This window comes from Labeo rohita, chromosome 5 (assembly GCF_022985175.1).
Source record: "Labeo rohita strain BAU-BD-2019 chromosome 5, IGBB_LRoh.1.0, whole genome shotgun sequence".
NCBI lineage: Eukaryota > Metazoa > Chordata > Actinopteri > Cypriniformes > Cyprinidae > Labeo > Labeo rohita.
Window position 1 is genome coordinate 5,876,825 of NC_066873.1, and position 22,737 is coordinate 5,899,561.

Below are 22,737 nucleotides of genomic sequence, written 5' to 3' on the forward strand. Positions count from 1 at the left end.
ACCTTTGCAGGTCCTATGGCTGAGAGAAAGAGACTACTCGGATGAAAACCGCTTCAGTGAGCTTAACGCCACATTTTATTGTCAGTAACGCTGTTGTAATGGGGAAACAGTAATTATTTTGATTGCTTTTGAAAAAAGTATTGCCATTAGTAACACGTTTATTTATAACCCCCCCCCATCACTGCTTGTAGCACACTTGAACGTATGTAACCCTAGTGGGTTCAAGTGTAGTACTAGTGGTAACTAAATAATTGTTTTTTAGTACAGGGAAAGCATGTCAAAAGCACGTTTTACTTCATGTTCATGGTGTCCCACAATAGCACAGCTGAGTACACTTAGTTGTTCTTAAGATTATCTTAAGAAGCACTAAAGAAAATTTTTTAGTATATTAAGTACAAAATTAGTGCATGAAAATAGAGCACTTTTGGTACATTATGGAATTGCACTTCTTTTTTTTTCGTCTGGGACACCAAAACCACGTTTCATGTGTGTTCCATGTGTTTCACACATTTCACATGTGATTTTAAGATGTGATTGTTCATGTGGTTTTGCTGTAAGGGCATCACATCAGCCTCATATCAGCAGCATCACATCAGCCTCACATCACATTAACATCACAGCAGCATCACATCACATCAAACATTAGCGTCATATCACCAGCACATGAGCCTCACAGAAGCAGCACATTAGCATCACATAAGCATCACATCACATATCAGCATGACATCAGCAGCGAATCAGTATCACATCAGCATGTACAGTCACAGGAAAGCAACACATGTCTGTGTTTCTGCACACCCATGATTCTGCACAGCAGGACATGCTCCTGAAAGAAATTCCATCATTCTGATGTGGACTTTAAGGTTGGGTTTGATAGGCAGGCATTTTGTTCAAATTACAAAAGATTTTGATTCACATCCTGCATGGCAAAATCCTGGTCACCCAAATTAGATGTTGAGCAAGTGAGCACCTTTTCAGAGTTGTATTTCCACAGGTCAACACTGTCCATGCTGTTCTTCTTGGTGAACTTGGGTCTGGCTCCTGTTGTAGAAAACAAGAAAAAGTTGATGATAATTCATGCAATACCGGTTTACAGACAGCAGACATATCGTTTTGGATACATTACACCACAGCATATATCACCTCATATATCATTTACTGTCAAAGGCTGTCTCATATATTTGTATATGTTGTGTTACTCCAATGACAGACAATATTTATATAATAATAATAATAATAAGTATTATTATTATTATTATTAGAATATATTGTTGTGAATAATTTGTTGTGTAACACCTGAACATAGTAAAATCATACTGACGTAAAGTCAGGAGTTACTATATGATAAAGAAATCAGAAATTTGGAAGGTTGAACACTGCTGTCAGGACAAAAGTATTTTTCATAAATGTCTGGTTGGGGTAAGTTGTCACATTTATATTAGGGAACCTTGGAATTTTACATTTTTATTTTCACAAAAATGGTTTGATGTTGTATGTTACCTTTCACAGTTTTGCTATTTATGAACTGTCTTGTGTTTCTGAACTGACTAACGTTAAATGTCTCTGAAAATACATTTTTAATAGAGAGATGGCTCTGTTTCCGTATGTTATATTTCAAACAAAAGGATTCTTTTCATGTCAAAAACAAGCAGATTTCCATTTTGAAAATACCATACAGTGTTACTACGGACGTCTCTTTATGTCACTGAATAAAAAAATAATATAAAAAATGTAACTGCAACTTTATATAATGATAATAATAATAATAATAATATAATATAATATAATATAATATAATATAATATAATATAATATTATAATAATACAAGCTTAATAGCCCTGCCACAGTCTTATTTTAGTATCGAGATACTATTATAGTTTGGATTTTAATTTTGTTTTTATTTCTTGTATTTATTTTTGCTTGTTTTAGTAGATTTACTACATGTATTTCTAATTTAAAATAATTTTTTGTTAAGTAAAATACAGTATGTCTATTATTGTCTTTTATTCATTCATGTTATTCATATTATTATTCATGTCTATTATTCATACAGTATGTCTATTATTTATGTATTTAATTTTTTGAGATTTTTATATTCATATTTTAGTACTTCAAATTTAACCGAACAAAAATGTAAAATGTTGAAGGTGATTTTTTTCTTACTTGCATATATATATATATATATATATAATGACCCTGCCCTGCTGTCTCTTGTACTGCAGGATAGGTGAAGTGTTTGTATAGTGTGTCAGTGTAAGGATGTACTATTCATCTGCAGACATACACACACACACACACACACACACACACACACACACATGAATCATCTGAGAGTGTGTTACCCTGCACTTTAAACTCAGATTCAGATGGCGAGAGATCGACCTCCTTCACCCCGAGAGCTTCCATCAGCTCCTCCACGTTCATCCTAGCTGTCAACTCTCCATTCCTGTCCCCGATCTGAGAAAGCAAACCACACAGTTACACGCAAGCAAAGCAGAAGAGCCACTGCTGAATGTGGAATCCGTGCAGTCTTACCTCTCTGGAGATGTCCAGGTGTTTCCGGGCATAGTGCAGAGCCTGACGATGGTTTCCCAATGACACATAAGCGTTACCCAGACTCCAGCAAGCCCGGCCCTCCCCGACCCTACCAGACACACAGAACACATTACCGCACAGAGTTGCAGATGTGACAGTGAGTCTGTGAGAGTGTGTGTGTGTTCACGGTTCACACCTGTCATTGAGCTCCTGAGCGATGAGCAGGTGTTTGAGGTGATAGTCTATGGCACGTTCATACTCCTGCAGCAGCGTGTACGTGTTTCCCAAACTGTAACACGCTTGAGCTTCCATCACCTGATCCTTCAACTGCCGAGAGAGCTGCAGAGTTTTCCTGAACACAGAGGAAAACATCTGTGAAAGAAGTCTCATCTGCTCAAATGGCTGCATTTATTTGATCAAAAAAAAAAACTAATATTGTGAAATATTATTAGAATTCAAAATACACATTTTCTATGAGAATGTATTTTGAAATGTAATTTATTCCTGTGATCAAAGCTGAATTTTCAGCATCATGACTCCAGTCTTCAGTGTCACATGATCCTTCAGAAATCATTCAAATATGCTGATTTCAGAAATGTTTCTGATCATTATCAATGTTAGAAATAGCTGTGCTGCTTCATATATTTGTAGAAACCATGATATATTTTATTTTTTCAGGATTCTTTGATGAACAGAAAGCTCAAAGAACAGCGTTAATTTGAAATTGAAAGTAATAGTTTTTCTGAAGTAACAGCAAACGTCTCTTCAATAAGCTTCATGATTAACATATAGTTTTTTAGTGTAAAACATTTTAATAAGGAAAAAATCAGACCCTGCTAATGCTTGCATGTAAATACATGACAAAAAGTGCCTGAATCAAAATATTTCCTCTCAAATTTACTACAAAATCATAAGGACAAATACTTTCAAAGTAAAAAATGAACAGAAGTGTATAAACTTGATCATCAAATGAGATGCAGCCCTATTTGAGCTGTTTACTTAATTTCATTATTTTATTCATTTATTTATTTTGTTTATCTTTCTTTTGTGTGTGTTCCCTGCTGAAAAAAACAGCTAAAACCAGCCTAAACTGGTTGGCTGGTTTTAGCTGGTCATCCAGCCTGGTCTTAGCTGGTCAGCAGGTTGGTTTTAGAGGGGGTTTGGCCACATTCTTAGCTGGTCAGGCTGGGAGACCAGTTAAACCAGCTAATTCCAACTTAAACCAGCTTAGGCTGGTTTTAGCTGTTTTTTTGTTTGTTTGATTGATTTTTTCAGCAGGGCTTCTTCTTTTTTTGTCACAAGTTACACTTTCTTGTGTTCTTGTTCTTGTTCTTTCTTGTTTCTGCCCTTTAATGTTCTCCAGTTTATTGAATGTTATTAACGTTTCTTTAGTAAAACAGCTGGTCACACGTGACTTGTCCACTAGATGGCGCTGTAGTCATGATTACCTGTAATACTCTGTGGCTGCATTGAACTGGCCCAGGAAAATGAGCGCGTTGCCCAGGTTACTGTACGCTCTGCGCTCGGCGGCCTTGTCGCCAAATTCCTTTGCAATGGAGAGACGCTGGAAAAACAAGGAGGGATTGTCTGTTACTCTGACATGGCGGTCCCTGCTAGCTTGAGCTGCTCTCTCAGCCACAGCAGAGACCAGTGTGAGTGAAATCACATCAGCACACAGTTAGATGAGTAAATGAGCTGATGGTCATGTTGTTCGGCTCATACCTCTCTGTGGAATTTGATGGCCTCTACGAAATTACCAAGCAGGTAATGAGTGTTGCCGAGGTTACCGAAGGCTCTTCCCTGTGCTGCTCGGTCTCCCAATTCCTTTACCAGAGACAGATTCATCCTGAAACAGACAAACACTTACTTTTTTTAACAATACCACCCTCCTAAAAAATGTGCTTTATTGTACTTATAGTGAACTTTCAGGTAAGTAATATTACTTAAATAAAGGCCAATTAAGTGTACTTACAGAGAGACTCTTTATCCCCCCGGTTTCACAGACAAGTCATAAGCCTGGTCCTAGACTAAAATGTAAGTCCGAGCTGTTTGAACTGAAACAAACTTGCATTGACTGATCTTAAAATAAATCTTTATATCTTATATCTTTGTATCTTTGTTTTGTCTTAAGATGCACACCAGTAATGTTTTTTTTTTTCTTTTCTAAGCACGTTTATAAAAAATTGCTTAAATATCCTAATTGTACTATTGCCTAATCCTGGTTTAGTCTAAGCCCTGTGAGACCGGCCTATGTGTTATTATACATGTAAATATATAATATAATATAATATAAAGTGAACTTTGTAATAATGGCAAATTAAAAGTTTTACTTTAAAGTACATTTAAATTGATTATTTTCAGTGTTGGGGAGTAACTAGTTACATGTAACTAAATTACATAATTTAAATACAAAATAAATGTAATTGTAATTAGTTACAGTTACTGAGAAAATTATGTAATTAAATTACAGTTACTTTTGAAAATGTTAAGGATTACAAAGAGGGTTACATCTGAATTGTTTCACACACACACCCACATACAGATTCAATTGACTTCTTTCATAAATTGCACTGACTGCTCTAAAATAAGGCACCAGTGTTTCAGGAGTTTAGGACACAGAATAGGACACATGCTTATTTGATAACTGATTACTGATGATATTGCCTATTGGGGTTTATATTTAATTTTTTTTTAAGATTAGCTGTTTTTCCAAGGCATTGTTCCTGTCATAACTGTGCAAACATTTGATTTCAAAACCAGCATCATAGCTATTAAACTATTTCTTGTTATGATTTTAAATTTAACCTCAGAATGATCTCAAAGTAAATAAGAGGTGTTAAGTCTGAATTTGTGGTGGCTGTGCTTTAAATTAAATTGTTACACAGCCTTGTAGAATGCTTGATTCTGATTGGTCAGTCATGACATTCCAATGTATGTTATTCCCCGATAACAACTGGTAAAAGCTGATAACTCAGAATCATCCGGGCAACTTAAGGCACACTGTACGCTTGATAGTTTTTCCTGGCGGAAGCTTTGCTTTTGGTTAGCTAATAAAATATTAAAACTCAATTCAATATTATGTGTACAATTTCTTAATTCTGTCATCCTGGTATCATGGACTCGCTCTGTTGTTTCATACAAACGCAGCTGCTCCCATTTTGTTTTGTACACTGTAATGGAGCATAAACACAGCACAAACCAGCTATGGACCTGCTAAAACCAGCATCCCAGCATCAAAATCTACCTAAACAGCATATGCTTGTTTTTTCAACAGGGCAACTGCACCGTATCCCTTTAAATGTCTGTCTAGTTTGAACTTTTCACTTGTTAGCAAATGATTTCTTCATGGAAGCTTTGCGTTCAAATATTTCAACTCAGATCAGTGTTTCGTGTCTAATTATTTACCTTTGTGGCAAGCAGCTGTGTAATAAGTGGGTTAATGTACATCCAGCCCAGGCAACGTCAGTCCTGGAGTGCCGGTGTCCTGCAGAGTTTACATCCAACCTTAATCAAACACACCTGAACAAGCTAATCAAGGTCTTCAGAATTACTAGGTCTACAGGCAGGTGAGTTTTCTTTTTTTTTTTCAGGGTTGTACCTAAACTCTGCAGGACATCGGCACTCTAGGATCGGCGTTGCCTATCCCTGACCCAGCCAGTTGTTAAAGATGTATATTCCCTTACTTATTATAATCTTAATTCAAGTGATAAAGAATATTGAAAGTCAGACAGTAATCAGTGTTGATTGCTACTGTAAGGTTAACTCTGAGTGGTTTAAATGTTTCAAAATGTTTAACAGTTTAACAAATATTTAACAAATATAACAAATATATATTTAACAAATATTAGACATTTAGAAAAGTAATAAAAAAGTAATCAAATGTAATGTTACATTACTTTAAAAAGTAATTGAAAAGTTACACTACTTATTACATTTTAAAAAGAGTAACTTGTAATCTGTAACCTATTACATTTCCAAAGTAACCTTCCCAACACTGATTATTTTAATAATCTTTTAAAGAAGTACACTTATGATGTGTTGACAGTAAAGCACATGTAAAGTACTTGATAGTGCGTTATTTGATATTACATTTAAAGTTAAATTTTAAATCTATTTAAAAAATGGAATAAATGCCAGTAGTTCACAATAAAAGGGGCAGAAATCTGACCTTTTTATTTATTTTGCATGACTGACAAATTTGCAAGTTTATTACAGTTGAGGTCAAAAGTTTACATCCCCCTTTCAGAATCTGCAATTTTTTTTTTTTTTTTTACCAAAATAGGAGGGATCATTTAAAATGCATGTCATTGTTTATTTAGTACTGACCTGAATAAGATATTTCACATAAAAGATGTTTACATATAGCCCACAAGAGAAAATAATAGTTCAATTTATAAAAATGACCCCATTCAAAAGTTTACATCCAATTGATTATTAATACTGTGTTCTTAACTGAATGATCCACAGCTGTGTATTTATTTCTTTATTTATTTCTAGTGATACAGTAATTGTTCATGACTCCCTTGTTTGTCCTGGACAGAAAAATCCTTCAGGTCCCACAAACTCAAGTTTTCCAGCATTTTTGTGTAGTTGAACCCTTTCAAACAATGGCTGTATGATTTTGAGATCCATCTTTTCACACTAAGGGCAACTATTACAGAAGGTTCAAACACTTCAGAAGGAAACACGATGCATTAAGAGCCGGGGGTGAAAACGTTTTGAATTTAAAGATCAGGCTAAATGTAACTTATTTTGTCTTCTGGGAAACATCTAAGTATCTTCTGTAGCCTCTGAAGGGCAGCACTAAATGAAAGAAATATGATATTTAGGCAAAATAAGAAAAATGTACACATCTACATTCTGTTCAAAAGTTTTCACCCCCCGGCTTTTAATGCATCGTTTTTCCTTCTGGAGTCCTTCAGTTGTCCTCATTGTAAAAAGATGGATCTCAAAATCATATAGTCATTTTTAGGAAGGGTTCAAATACACAAAAATGATGGAAAAACAAAGAATTTGTGGGACCTGAAGGATTTTCCTGAAGAACAGTGAGCAGTTTAACTGTTCAAGACAAACAAAGGACTCATAAACAACTATCACTAAACAAAAAACAGAGCTGTGGATCATTCAGGTAACAACACAGTATTATGAATGAAGGGGATGTAAACTTTTGAACAATGTCATTTTAAAAATGTAACTATTATTTTCTCTTGTGGACTACAGTATATGGAAACATCTTTTATGTGAAATATCTTATTAAGGTCAGTACTAAATAAACAATAACATGCATTTTATATGATACCTCTTATTTTGGTAAAATAATTAACATTTTGCAGATTCTGAAAGGGGGATGTAAACTTTTGACCTCAACCGTAGTTAGTTAAAACTGTAATCCAAACATAATATGCAATTGATATACATCAATCTGAACCGTGTTTGATTTTGGAAGAGCAGATTTTCTTGTTTGCCGTGTTTTCCTAGTAAACGGACACACAGAGGGAGGTACTAATGACTGTTTGAGGCCGCTTCTCCTCCGTCTGACACCTCTGGTCTCTCGGCGTCTCATTTATGTGCTGTTTAACCTTCTGGATCTGCTAAATGTCACTGTTAATAATGAGCCACGCTGCAGTTGGGTAAACAGGTCTCGGTGGGTTCTGCCTAATGATGCTCAGATGCTTCAGTAAACTTTCCATTGCTCGTGTCTGTCTGTCTGTGTGTCTGTGTGTGTGCTAGACTTACTCGTAGAAGGCCGTGGCTCGCTGCAGCGTGTCTCTGACGTCTGGAGGGAGCTCTCCAGGATCCTGTGAAACGCCCCACAGCTGCTGCTTCCCTTTGGCGTGAAACACGTTCCCCATGTTATACAGAGCCCTGGCCTCGCCGACCTGCACACAACAACAGTTTGTATACTGCTTATAACTGTTTAGCAATTCCATGTCTTTTTCATTTCAACAGACCAGCAGACTCAACAGTACAGAAACCTTTGAGAAATATCACACCGGCTTTTTTCTGAAACCAAGTGTGCTGCCTGCCTAGACAGCACTTTATAGTCAACATGAGATCAAATTCACTCAGATATACATCACATTAAAGAGGTGCAATGGCTTGCAAATGCTGCATTATAACCTTGCATGTATGATTGTATGATTGTGCAGTAGTGTACCTAAAATCTTCATCAAATATTGTAATATTATTCAAATTAAAGGCTACTTAAGTGCACTTAAGTTTCTTAACACACTTCACTACTAAAAAGTGAACTTTGTAATATTGTCGAATTAAATTTTTTTTTAAACGTTTTAAATCATTATGTTTTTTTATGCTTTAAATAAGTACTTATTTAGCACATTAAAATACATTAACTATTGTCTGCCAACTTTAGAATATATAATATATTGTTGACTAAATTACACTGCACAAGATGTATTTTTCATGGTCAAGAATCCAAGGTTCATGTTTTCATTTATGCATTTGTTTGATGCTTTAATCCAAAGTCACTTACAATGCATTCAAGGTATTTTTATCAGCTTGTGCATTCTCTGAGAATACACCCAGACAGCACACGTACGTCTGCAAGATGTCTGTTAAAAATCACTTGATCCGGAAAGCATCTGCTGACAGATGTCTGTAAGATGTCAGTTTTTCATACATTCTAAATCATAAACATCTTAAAGACAACTAATAGACGTCTATTTGACGTCTGCAGATGAGCAAACTATGTAAAAACTACGTCTTCCAGATGTAAGTGCAGACGTCAGACGTCTCCGTGATGTATGTGTGCTATCAGGGCAACTGCAAATTATATTTACGGTTTGTTTGGTTATCAAATCCATCAATGTGTGCTCCATTAAGATATTCAGTCTTCATTTAGCGAGTGTACTTGCTCAAACAAAAATGGCTGATTAAAAATAACCCTGGTAAAGGTGCTATTGACCTTGAGCAGCATGTCAAGTCTGTGCATTAACCGTCTAATGAATACATCTCACAAAACTGCACTTTCTCAATCTAGTCAGGTCTAATGAGGACATCCTGACTGTGGTTTTCTCACCTTGTCTCCTTGTTCTTGAGAAATGTCCAGGTGTCTCTGACAGCACACAGCTGCTTCATCGTAGCGGCCCAAAACCTTCAGGGTGTTCCCCAGATTCCCGCTGGCTTTTCCTTCCCCGATCCGGTCCCCGATCGTCCTGAATTACAACGTAGCTCAGTTTATTTTCATTGGACACAAACTTGCATGAAACTGAACTCAAATGTAATTTTACTGCTCAATGTGGCTGTAAACTGTCAGAGTCAGAGTTCTCACCGAGCGAGTGTAAGGTCATGTCGATGGTACTCCAGGGCTTTGCCGTACTCCTTCAGGTAGAAGTAAGCGTTGCCCAGCTGGCTGTAAATGGCACTGAGGGTTTTGAGATCTTCTGTTCCCACCTGAACAGCAGCTTCAAAGAAGGCTGTACCACCCTTAAAATCTCCAGCTTTACACAGTCTCTCCCCCTCCAGTGCCAGCTCCAGACAAGATGCCTCCATCCTGCAAACACAAGGAATAATTCAAGAATAATTCCTATAATCAATGAAACCGATAGGCTTTCTCAGGAAAAATGCCATAATGTTGCCAAGTTTGCTGAAAAGCACTGAACTGCAACCAATATGGCTGGACACTGAATTGCAAACCAATATGGCTGGACTTAGTAAGACCTTTATTATAGACAGCTGGTGTAGATCATCCTCAGATCATCCTAAATGAACATGCATGATTTATATACCTCAAAAACAGTCTATAGTCAGAGCATTTTGAACAATGATATTATATGGACCCTTTTCACAAGCCTGTGATGACGCGTTTTAACGGTCATCGTCATCATAAATCCTTTAAACTTTTTTATATTTTGATTTTTAAAAATATGTATGTGCATTTATAACACTATACTTTGTATTATACCACCTTTTCATCAAGTTACCAAAAAAGTAAACGCTATGCAAGAGTGTTTCTAATGCCGCGTCTATGGGAGGGACGGTAAATTTGACATTGTTCTCTCTTCTGACTGCCGATATCAGTCTCCCTCAATTTTTTTTTCCTTTGAATGAAAGTCATGAAAACAATATCGTGTAGTTTTTCTTTTGTTATTTGGGAATACAAAAATATATTTGTGGTACTCTCCCATTCACTGCTCTCGGATTTTACCCAACTATGACGACTTCCACTATGAGAAACCCGGAAATGTGAGAAAGGTCCATTGAAGCTATAAGCTTATGTATCTATGGAGCTTACATAGTGGTTACATAGATTTAAAGCCAATATGCATGTCTGACTTTGACTGACTTGTATGAAACATATGTTGAAATATGGTAAAAAAGAAAGCCTGAAACAGGGGTAGGCAAGCAGAGATGGGAACTAAGTACAAATACTTTGTTACTGTACTTAAGTTGATTTTTCTGGTATCGGTACTTTGCTTCACTATTTATTTTTCTGACTACTTTTTACTTTTACTCCTTACATTTTCACACAAATATCTGTACTTTCTACTTCTTACATTTTCATGCTTGTTATTTTGGTTTCAATCTGCATTTTGTGTATCACCATTCGATAAAAAATCTCAAAATCATGAATCGGCTACTGGCAACACGATTCGGCTCGCACGCTCTGCGTCTCCGCCAAACAGTTTCTATCAGAGTAATCAATGCTAGTGACTCGAGAATGGAGTGGATCAGAGAGGCGAAACTAGTGACCTTTTCAGGACTTCAGGTGCAGGTTAGTTTCATCTGTAAATAGGCTACTGTAGTTTTGTCTTTGTTTATTTAGTTAAGTGCTAGCAACTCTAGCAGTAGCCAGAGGATTAATAATAGCTACTGTAAACTAAACTAAATTAATTACTATCATCACTCAAAATACTCTATGCTAAAGGACATCACTATCATCTAATGTAAGGTTACAGTAGTAATTTGGCAAACAAATGTTATAAGACATTGTTTTATAATATGTTTAGAGGGAGCTAGGGCATTTTGACATTTAGGCCATTTATGTTTATGTGTTTGATTAGGGTTGGAGCTAAACTCTGCAGGACAGCGGCTCTCTAGGACTGAACTTGCTTACCCCTGCCCTACAATAACATTTCTGATTTTGCAGTGACAGAATATCTGTTAGCAACACACCAAAGCCTGATTTTTAGCTTCGTTGTTTAATAGATGTGGGAAATGGCATATTTATTGTGGATTATATGTTGACCAGAGGTGCTTATTACACAAGCAGGAAGAACCAACACTGGTGCATAACTTCATTATACTATAATGATGCTAGCTGGTTTGGCTGGCTGTTATGTCATATATGCATGAAAATACCATATGACATCATATCTTGTGGGAATTCTTTTGTGGCACACAAAGCCACAATGCATGTGGTATTATTGTTTAGTTAAATTCATCTAAAATGTCTGAATTAATTGATTCTGTGTTGTCATTCTGTGTACACTAATTATATTCATGCTTTTAATGCTTTTATCCAAAGGAACTTCATACATTATATTCATCATACTAGATACTGTATTAATATGTACAATATGCAATAAAATTATTTTTATGTATTTGACACATTTATATGATTAACACAAATGAATACAAATACATGTGACATATACTATAATATAATATAGGCCTAATTAATATAGTTTTTAAATGTTTGACGTGTAGAGTAATGATCGAAAATTAGGTCACACTTTATTTTAAGGACCAGTTCTTGCTATTAACAAACCATTAACTATGGCTTTTCCCTCAATAAACTCCTAATTTGCTGTTTATTAATAGTTAGTAAGGTAGTTGTTAAGTTCAGGTATTGGGTAGGTATGTAGAACATGGTCATGCAGAATATGTACTAATAAACAGCCAATATGTTAATAATAGGCATGCTAATAAGTAACTAGTTGCTAGTGATAATTGTTCCCTATACTGAAGTATAAATTGTAATGCATGTTTCCATGAGAAACTTTGATGTTAAATATTCTCTCACACTATTCAAGTTTCAGGGTTTTGCCCAAAAAAGAGACTGAAGCACATCCAGGCAGAGCACATGTCTATGTGATATTCAGCTTTGTTTCAATCAGTCTTGCATTCTCATTATAGTCAAACACAAAACATATTTCCATCTCACTCTCAGAGCCTCACAGCTTCAATGGTCTGAAAGCAATTATATCTAGCCATGCTTTGACAAGCAGCTCATTGGTTTTGCTTCTTTTCCATTAATGTCTGAAACAGTCTTGCTTTTGGCTTGGCTGCCGTAGAGCGAGAGAGAGAGATTTATTCAGTGCTGCGGTTGGGAAAGTATTTTGGCTGGAGCAGCAGATGGGCTCACATCCACCTCTGCTTTGTTTCTTTCCTCTCTGAATCAGTCTGCAATAAAAAATGATGCTTTGAAGGAAGAAATACCATACTATTTTTTACATTTTCTGAAATCATATGAGTAATGCTTGACTTTTGAAAAGTGACAGTGACTCTTGACTATGACAGTGTGTCGCTATGCGGTTTCTAGGGTTGGTTTGGGTGGTTTGTACCTGTCTGGTATGAAAAGAGACCTGTTCCCTGTGTCTCAGTGATGTCTGCTCTCTAGATATGGCACTCGTTCCTCCTTCAAGTGAAAATGGTGCGTCTGATGACTTAGTGAAGTACCAAACAATTCTCCACAACAACACACATGCTTGACAAGTCAAGTGTGCATCATTGTGTAATTTTAGGTAAATGACCCTATAGTATTTATTAGAGCCTAAGCTCTGAAGGTGCTAAGGCATCTCTTGTATCCGTTTGATTTCTTCTTAGTATTATTATTCCCCCTTCTTCTTGTGACCACACTGATAGAGGACAGACTCAACATTAACAATAGCAAGTTTGGAGTCTCTAACTCAAACTCTCTAGCGCCACAACTTGTCCAAAGTTTCACTTATGTTTATGATAATAACTTTTGAACCGTAAAGTGTCTCTGAATTCTTGGTTCATTTAAAAATCGTTAGTTTAATATATAGAAAAACCTACTTTTTCAAACTCGTCCTAGATGATTCACCAAAATTGGCCCAGATCATCTTCAGATCATGTTGGCGGAAAGTTATGGAATTCAAGTTGATTTGTAAAACTGTTCTTGAAAAACGTGTGAACAAATTCTACGAAGAGCACGCAAAAATGGATGTGAGGCCATATCTCCGCAACGATTTGACCAAACTTAGTGTGTGTTATAACAAGCATGACATGTGGCTACCTGCAGAATTTCAGAGCAGTGCCACGTAGTGATGAGGAGATATGAAAATTGGCTATTTTTGCTGATAACTTCTGAATGGCAGGCCAAAAAACCCCCCAAAACCGATCTCTTTAGATTCATGGAGCATGCCAAGTCAAACCATACCTAATTTTCTCATTTCTTGTGGCAATTTTGAATTTTGTCATAAAATGCTATATAAACGCTTTGCCATGTCATTAAGAAATTCGCTGTGTCTTCGGCATCATGCCCTGATGGTTCTCAAAAAGTTTTGTGGCAGCACTACCTTGAGGTCAAAAGTTATGAAGAAATTTGCAGAAATGCTAATAACTTTTGAATGTATTAGCCTATTGTAATGAAACTGGTTTCAGTATATACTTTGGGCCATGCTGAGAACATAGATACCAATTTTGTCGTAGTCAACCAAACTTCCTGTGTGCCATTTTGATTTAGTTGAAAACCTACATTTTCTAACTCCTCTTTGACCGTTGGTCCAATTTTCATCAAATGTGGCTCAGATCATCTTCAGACCATGCTGACAAAAAGTTATAGATTTTGTGTCGATATACGAAGCTGTCATTAGTTTAACGCATTAATGAATTTGCTGGAATCATGACAAACTGAAGCTGTATCTCTGCAAAGCTTTGACATATTGACACCAAACATTTGTGTCATTGTCACCTCACACTGACCACACTACATCAGTGTCGTAACAGCAACACCTACTAGTCAACAGTGATAAATCTTTCAGTCATATTAATAGTGACTGTATTTGATTTTTCAGCCAATTTGCTTTAAATAATAAATACGTTTTTAATTGCTCATTGATGCAGTTGGTCTGATGCTGCCAGACATGCTGGCATGACTTATCTTGCCTTCTTTGTGCTTGGCCCCCTAATTGCTGCTTGCAGCTATATTTGATATTGTGCTTGTATCAATGCAGCTTTACAGTAATAAACATGAAAATAATAGTTTTAATGTTGTCAAAACAATGTTGGCAATTTCAGCTGTACAGCAGTCTTTTAACCCCCAGTAAAAAATAAATTATAAAGAACACTTGCCAACTCAAAAATGCTGCTCAAAGCTATACAGACACTAGATACATCGATATATAGCATTTATTGCAAGCTTGTGCAGATTGATCAGCTCATTATTCCTCCTGAACTGGATGATAAAAAGAAGCATCTACAAAGCATCCACATGTACCTGCATTTAGGTTTGGTGCGTGTCTTCTCAACATAGAGTCCAAGCTCCTGGTTCAGAGGTCTCAGCGTGGCCTGTGGTCTGGGACCATGATGAACCAAACGACACATGGCTATCTGAGCCCCACTTAGAGGAAACGCTTCAGTCGACATAATCCACAATATACAAAACTCACAGTCCCACAACAGTGCAACAAGTCAGATGAGCAGGATCAGTTACAAAACCTGAAAATCTCAAGATGATTTCGCTGTGACCAGAGCATCATCTTTCAAATGTAAGTCCAGGTTAACAGACAATGGGATAGTTCTCAGACTTTCTCAGTTGGATCCATTGAGGAACATGCACACTGGGCTCTCCAACAGCACCAACAAAAACAATTGCTAATTGACACCTATGTCTGAACTCCGAATATCCATTGGGATCACAGAAACTCGTCCTGCATGAACGCTGACCAGCAGGACGACTGCTCCCGTGAGAGCTGGGAGCTGCCCTAATTCTCCTGAAGGACACCTAGGGCACAGGCCAGATAATCCTGCTGCTGCTGACCCAAAGAGCTCAAACGCAAGAGACGGCTATGACAAGATCTCTACAAATGGAATCACCAAAAAAAAAAAACAAAAAAAAACAGACTGAATAAGACTGAAAGTTTTAGGTGGATGTTTTTTTTTTTTTTTTTGAACATTCAAAGAACATTCAGAATTTACATGTTCATAATTTGCAAAGCATTCTTTGGACATATTTTGTTAGCTAGGCATACAGCCATTTGTTCTGGTCCTTGAATCTAAATCAAAGAAGCATTCCAAAAGTACAGTCCAACAAAACAACTTGCATTATTTCAGTTGTCTGACTGTCTGTTGACAGTTAAATGAATCATTTAATCATTTGTGCAAGCAATATGTTTAAAAACACTGATTCATTAGGAATGAAGCAAGCTGCATTAATGAGTCATTTAATCATTCAAACAATCAACTTGTTCAGAAACACTTATTCATTAAAGGGATAGTTCACCCAAAAATTAATTTTAGCCCATTATTTACTCACCCTCCAGGCATCCTAGGTGTATATTACTTCCTTCTTTCAGACAAATCTAAACTAGAGTTATATTAAAAATTATCCTGACACTTCCAAGCTTTATCATGGCAATAGGCAGGTGTTTCTCTTCATCAGTCCAAAACAAGTTCAATAAAGTGCATCCATCCTTAACAAAAAGGGCATTTTTGTAAGAAAAATATCCATATTCATAACAAAAGAATCACTTTAATCTAGCTTGCGCCAACTAGTCATACACGAAAGCACAGGCAGATGACGTAGGACATCGGCATTGTGCATACGCCGCACAAACCAGCGTTTGTTTACAGGAGCAAAGGAAACAAAGTTTCCTTACTTTAGCAAAACCAGTCTTCTCTTGGTTTATATCGAAATCCTCAAATCCTCAAAATCTCCCTGGCGCGTTTGCGTTCATCACGTCTGAGCAGCACATGCACAACGTTGACGTCCCAAGTCATCCGCCCGAAAAGGCGCAAGCTAGATTAAAGTGATTCTTACGTTTTGAATATAGATATTTTTCTTACAAAAATGCATTGATTCGTTACAGGAGGCCTTTATTCACCCCCTGGAGCCGTGTGAGGCACTTTTTATTATGGATGGATGCACTTTATTGGACTTGTTTTGGACTGATGAAGAGAAACACCTGTCTATTGCCATGATAAAGCTTGGAAGTTGCCAGGATAATTTTTAATATAACTCTAGGACTCCTGGAGGGTGAGTAAATAATGGGCTTATTTTAATTTTTGGGAGAACTATCATTTTAAATAGCAAAACAAACTACATTAATGAGTCACTGAATTGTTCACTCAACAAATTTATTCAAAAACACTGATTTATTAAGGAACAAAAAGAGCAGCGTAAATGGACATTCATAAACACTTGATGTAAGACAATTATTTCACCACTAGAGGGAGATTAGCCCTATGGTGAGTATGTACATCACCTTTCAACATCACATAATATATGGTTCTTACAATAGCTCCACATGCTTTTATTGTAAATGTTGTTTGTTCATTAAATTAACCAGTCAAGAATGTGACAACGCTTTGTGGACATTGTTTATTCCAACCTATGAGTCAAGAACAACTTACAACCCCATCTGGCTTATAGAAAAGCCACTACACTTGATTTATTAAGGAACAAAACAAGCTGCATGAATGTTAGTGAATTATTCACTTAACCAATTAGTTTTAAAAAAACGAAGGCCTGGTTTCACAGACAGGGCTTAGCTTAAGCCAGGACTAGGCCATACTTCAATTAAGATTTTAAAGTAATTTCTATAAAAACATGCCTTAGAAAACACATTACTGGTGTGCATCTTGAGACAAAACACGGGTACTGACATATTTCAAGGCCAATCAGTGTAAGTTTCTTTCAGCTGAAACAGCTCAGACTTACATTTTAGTCTGGGAATAGGCTTAAGTCTTGTCTGTGAAACCAGGAGTTTATGTAAGTATCTTAAAATGAACAACTAGTTTGAACTGTTGCAGAAGCAATATTACACGATCCGAATGCTGTCTGTGATTACCTTCAACCTCATGCAGTGCTCTTGCTCAAGTCATGTGTGATATATTGCTTTATAAACACCTGCTGACTTTACATTGAAGTCTTTAGATCGGCTATGTGACACACATTGAGAGGCTTAGTAGGTCATGCAGTTCAGGAAGTGTGTGATGCGCGTTCAGAAAGGCCATCATTACCTTGACATACACACGTTTGATCTCAGCAGCGTAAGTGTGTGTCAGACATCCATCTAGTGTCACTCCACAGTGTGTCACAACCTTGCTCTCAATTAAGTTAAAGGCCGAGATCCTGCATGAATATTTAAAGCTGCACACTTTCAGTACGAACAACATCAAACAAGCGGCTTCATCACAAAAGTAAAGGACTCCAGACCTTATGAAGTGTTGAGAATTTTAAACGTTGTTTTTGGAATTACATTAATTCTGAATTCTAAAAGTCTGGGATAAATTTGCTTTGGTTGCTTTTCTTTGATTAATCAGACACTGGTCTACATGTGGATTATTTGCTGGCTAATCCCGAATTACAGCTAATGAGATTTGGACCAACTAGGATTACAGTGAAGTATTTAGTAATTAGCTGAGTGCTCTGACATTATACACTCAATGACAGTCACCAACCTGCAGCTCATGACATATATCTCAATCTAGTTGTTTGGAATTGCATACTACCAACTATTATTGAAAGTAGGTCTATGTAGTATGTTTACTGTGCAAATATTCAGTATTCATTAAATACCAGGACCTTGTTTGCCAAAATGTGCAGTATACAGGAGAAACAGGATAAGGAAGAACTGAGGTCATGTGTCAGCAATGACATCACTTCACAGTGTCTAAATATTGCCAGTGGGAAAATTTATAGGTTTATGGTTGCTACTAATAATAGTCTGCATACATACTACTTATAAAAACTAGTTTGACCTTGATACAGAGTGTAGTGCAGTCAGCAGCACTTTGTTCATCTGATAAAGGGTTAAAAGGAGTAAGGTCAAAGCCAAGGATACAAACTCTAGTGTACTGGGCCAAATAAAATAGCTCCATATTGTGCGGCTTACAGAAACAAAATGGACTAAAGACACAAAATGAAACCAAAAAAAATGGTATGATTTACACTTCTTGTTTCCATAGGGTAGCCACAAGTCTTCCTTAGATTTAATGCAAAAATGTGGGAGGATTTAAAACTTCTCAAATCTATAGATTATATCTGTACCACAGAAAAAAAGGGTTTTAGTTATAGCTGCAAACAAAACAATATTATAATTTGTAATTCCTGATTCTTAATAATGTTACAATAATGTCAGCCTGAATGTCAATCAGGTTATATCAAATGAACTATAACACATAACTCAACTCAATCCTGAGCACTAATAAATTTCTGTCTCTGGAAAGAGAGAAAACAGAAAGCCACAGATTCCTGAAGAGCCATCATTCCTGCGGCTGAACCTGACGTGAACTGAACTATTCGTTCTAAAAATTACTGCACAATGAAGTGATCTGAGCTGTTTCTTACTGTCAGTGTGACAGACTCAAAGGTTGAAAACAGGACATTTCACCTCTGAGGACACTGTGACATGTTTGTCCTCATGACCTGCTACTGATATAACAATCTGTTAAAACTCTGAAAGCATTAACAGCTGAATGATGGTCAAGAGCAAGGGTCCCTGCAGAGTTTAGCTCCAACCCTAATCAAATACACCTGAACCAGCTAATCAAGGTCTTACTAGGTATACTTGAAACTTCCAGGCAGGTGTGTTGAGGAAAGTTGGAGGTAAACTCTGCAGGACACCAGCCCTCCAGGAACAAGTTTGGTGACCCCTGGTCAAGAGCCTTGCACAGCACAATTAAGTTACAAAAGTAAAATAGTGATGAACTAAGAACGTTATTCCTTTTAGCTGTTTTCCTTATGCCTTTCTTGTCATTACAGTTTTAACATTTAAAATAATTTGTGTCTATCTATGTAAAACTGATCACGCATAAATGTTTTACGCTTTATACACTGTAAGCCTGACCACTTCTCAGCAATATAAATCATGTATCAGGCAGATAAAAGTACAGTTTACTGCAAAAACATTCCAAAATGCATAAAAGCATTACAAATGATTTGTGGTTCTTTAGTCTTGGTCTTTTGAAGCCGTTTGATATTTTTGTGAGAAGCAAAGTGAATCTCTAGGTTTTAAACACTGAATATTTTCCCACTCTGTGAACAGTCAGATCCTATTCTGAACCGAACACAAAACACTCTTCTCTGTTTAAACAAAATCTAGATAAGAATACGAAGAATAAGAATAGCTCTGAAATCATTTGTAACCATGGCCATACACAATATTAAGATTTTCCCAGGTGTAGCTATAATAAAAGTCATGAAACAATTGCACAATAACTGTACTTTAGTGCTGCAATGATATTGTACAATGCCAATATAACCAACCCTCTCATCTGAGTTAATCATTGGTCTAACAGCACTTGTCAATGTCAAAAAGAAGGTGGGAATTACTAAGACAGAGATGTTTACAGAGACACTGTGGGAATTCCACCACTATGGCTAAAAAGAGAGATGTAAAATGTAAGTAGCTAAACATTTTATATTTGACAAGTGTGTTGTGATAGAAATTACCTGCAGTAATAATGACCTACAGTAATATCCAGGAATGCAAACAACATTTTCAGCATATTAAGGAAGATTAAGAATGAATGTGTGCATGTGAAAATTTTCAATTCTGCTATCATTCTGTTATCATTTCCCAATAATTTGCCATGTGCCCCTAAACTCCCTAGCAAGCTCAGTTTTTGGACCTTGCTTTTTCTAAAACCCTGTGTACTACATCACTGTGTACAAGAGATGAACTGAAAAATTCAAACAGATGAAAATTTTACCAAAAATTATGAGCCACATTGGTTGATATTCACCTTATCCTCCAGAGAAACGTCACTAGTGCGTCACTATCTTTAGAATATTGTCTTTGAACTTATGTTTGTGCAGTGGCTCTGTATATTTTTATGACATTGCTGTTTAAGAGTAATTTAGCTGGTAAAGTAGATTTATGTATTGTAGAGTTAATTAAAGTTATTATGTGCATTGTAATGTGTAAAGCAAATGTCTTAAAAAATGTCCGTAGACCAGAAAGATTTTTTAAAATGAGTGGTTCATCCATAAATTCATCAGATTACTTTGGAAATTCAACCAGAAGACAGCAAATGCAGCACTAAAAAGGAGCGGGGCTACATAAGGTCAATAGCAACAGCAAAGGGAACTTTTAGCGTCTAGTGACATGAAAAGTGCTTGACCACGAATCAGTTTTTAACGGATGACGTAGGATGTATGTGTAGCGCATGTGCCAGCGAGAAGTGACGAACGCAGAAATACAAAACGAGGATTTGTAAAGAAAAATGTCAGGGGATTTCAGTAGCCGAGAAGAGAATGTTTTTTTCTTTGCTAAAGTACAGAAACTTTGCTTCCTTTGCTTCCGTAACAAACGTTGGTTTTCACTCAGTGGCGCATGTGCTATGCATATGTCTTACATCATCTGCCCGGATGACAGTTAACGCAAGCTAAATTAAAGTGATTATTACATTTTAAATATGGATATTTTTCTTACAAAAAACACATTGATTCGCTACAGGATGCCTTTATTCAACCCCCAGAGCTGTGTGAGGCACTTTTTATTATGGATAGTTTATCATGATAAAAAGGCTGTTTTATAAAAGAAGTCTCTGAGTTTTTGCGACAGGTGCAATTCATCTTACGGCACTTCTCATTTATTCCTATAGTATCCGTAAACGGCAATTGAGTGTCGCACAACTCACAACTGAAATTCAATGATGTCAAGGCTGTAATGTGATTACGGGGCACGTGATCCAAGTTAGCCATTATGCTTTCTCCAATAGTAAGTAATACAGACCCTCTCTTAAAGGGAGTGCTCCTAATCTCAGCTTGTTACCTGTATAAAAGATACCTGTCCACAGAAGCAGTCAATCAGATTCCAAACTCTCCACCATGGTCAAGACCAAAGAGCTGTCCAAGGATGTCAGGGACAAGATTGTAGACCTACACAAGGCTGGAATGGGCTATAAGACCATCGCCAAGCAGCTTGGTGAGAAGGTGTCGACAGTTGGTGCGATTATTCGCAAATGGAAGAAACACAAAATAATCTCCCTCAGTCTGGGGCTCCATGCAAGATCTCACCTTGTGGAGTTTTAACGATCATGAGAATGGTGAAGAATCGGCCCAGTACTACACAAGAGGATCTTGTCAATGATCTCAAGGCAGCTGGGACCATAGTCACCAAGAAAACAATTGTTAACACATTACACCGTGAAGGACTGCAGCGCCGCAAGGTCCCCCTGCTCAAGAATGTACATGTACAGGCCCATCTGAATGATTCAGAGGAGAACCGAGTGAAAGTGTTGTGGTCAGATGAGACCAAAATCGAGCTCTTTGGTATCAGCTCAACTCGCCATGTTTGGAGGAAAAGGAATGCTGCCTATGACCTCAAGAACACCATCCCCACTGTCAAACATGGAGGTACAAACATTATGCTTTGTCGTGGATGAGTATTCCAGCATGACAATGACCCAAAACACACGGCCAAGGCAACAAAGGAGTGGCTCAAGAAGAAGCACATTAAGGTCTTGGAGTGGCCTTTACAGTCTCCAGACCTTAATCCCACAGAAAATCTGTGGAGGGAGCTGAAGGTTTGAGTTGTCAAACGTCAAGCCTCGAAACCTTAAGGACTTGGAGAGAATCTGCAAAGAGGAGTGGGACAAAATCCCTCCAGAGGTGTGTGCAAACCTGGTGGCCAACTGCAAGAAACATTTGACCTCTGTGATTGCCAACAAGGGTTTTGTCACCAAGTACTAAGTGATGTTTTGTGAAGGGGTCAAATACTTATTTCACTCATTAAAATGCAAATCAGTTTATAACTTTTTTGTTGTTATTCTGTCCCTCACTGTTCAAATAAACCTACCATTAAAACTGTAGACTGCTCATTTCCTTGTCAGTGGGCAAACACACAAAATCAGTAGCAGATCAAATATTTTTCCTCACTGTATGTAAAACATAGCTTGAGGGGCACTTTGTTGAAATTTTATAGGTGGCGCTATCGAGCCGTTTTGACACACCCACTTCCGTATCCAATGTAAATTTTCATCTCTTTTAGCACATGTGCAAAGTTTCACGAGTTTTTGAGCATGTTTAGTCCCTGAAACATGTAATT

The 22,737-nt window shown here is 36.9% G+C and overlaps 1 protein-coding gene across 2 annotated transcripts in view; it reads right to left on the reverse strand.

The window, feature by feature from the left end:
• Nucleotides 1–22,737, reverse strand: part of gpsm1b (G protein signaling modulator 1b) — a 40,581-nt gene that overhangs the window by 16,415 nt on the left and 1,429 nt on the right. Inside the window, exons 1-10 of one of the 2 annotated variants that reach the window (XM_051110714.1) lie at nucleotides 14,961–15,422; nucleotides 9,828–10,049; nucleotides 9,576–9,711; nucleotides 8,273–8,415; nucleotides 4,259–4,382; nucleotides 3,985–4,100; nucleotides 2,733–2,888; nucleotides 2,537–2,645; nucleotides 2,344–2,458; nucleotides 971–1,041 (exon numbers count right to left, since the gene is read on the reverse strand). In XM_051110714.1, coding sequence (XP_050966671.1) covers nucleotides 971–1,041; nucleotides 2,344–2,458; nucleotides 2,537–2,645; nucleotides 2,733–2,888; nucleotides 3,985–4,100; nucleotides 4,259–4,382; nucleotides 8,273–8,415; nucleotides 9,576–9,711; nucleotides 9,828–10,049; nucleotides 14,961–15,109 — 1,341 coding nt within the window. In that variant the 5' untranslated portion in view covers nucleotides 15,110–15,422. Of the gene's footprint in view, nucleotides 1–970; nucleotides 1,042–2,343; nucleotides 2,459–2,536; nucleotides 2,646–2,732; nucleotides 2,889–3,984; nucleotides 4,101–4,258; nucleotides 4,383–8,272; nucleotides 8,416–9,575; nucleotides 9,712–9,827; nucleotides 10,050–14,960; nucleotides 15,423–22,737 lie in introns of those variants that run through there. The other variant, XM_051110715.1, reaches the window with a different exon arrangement.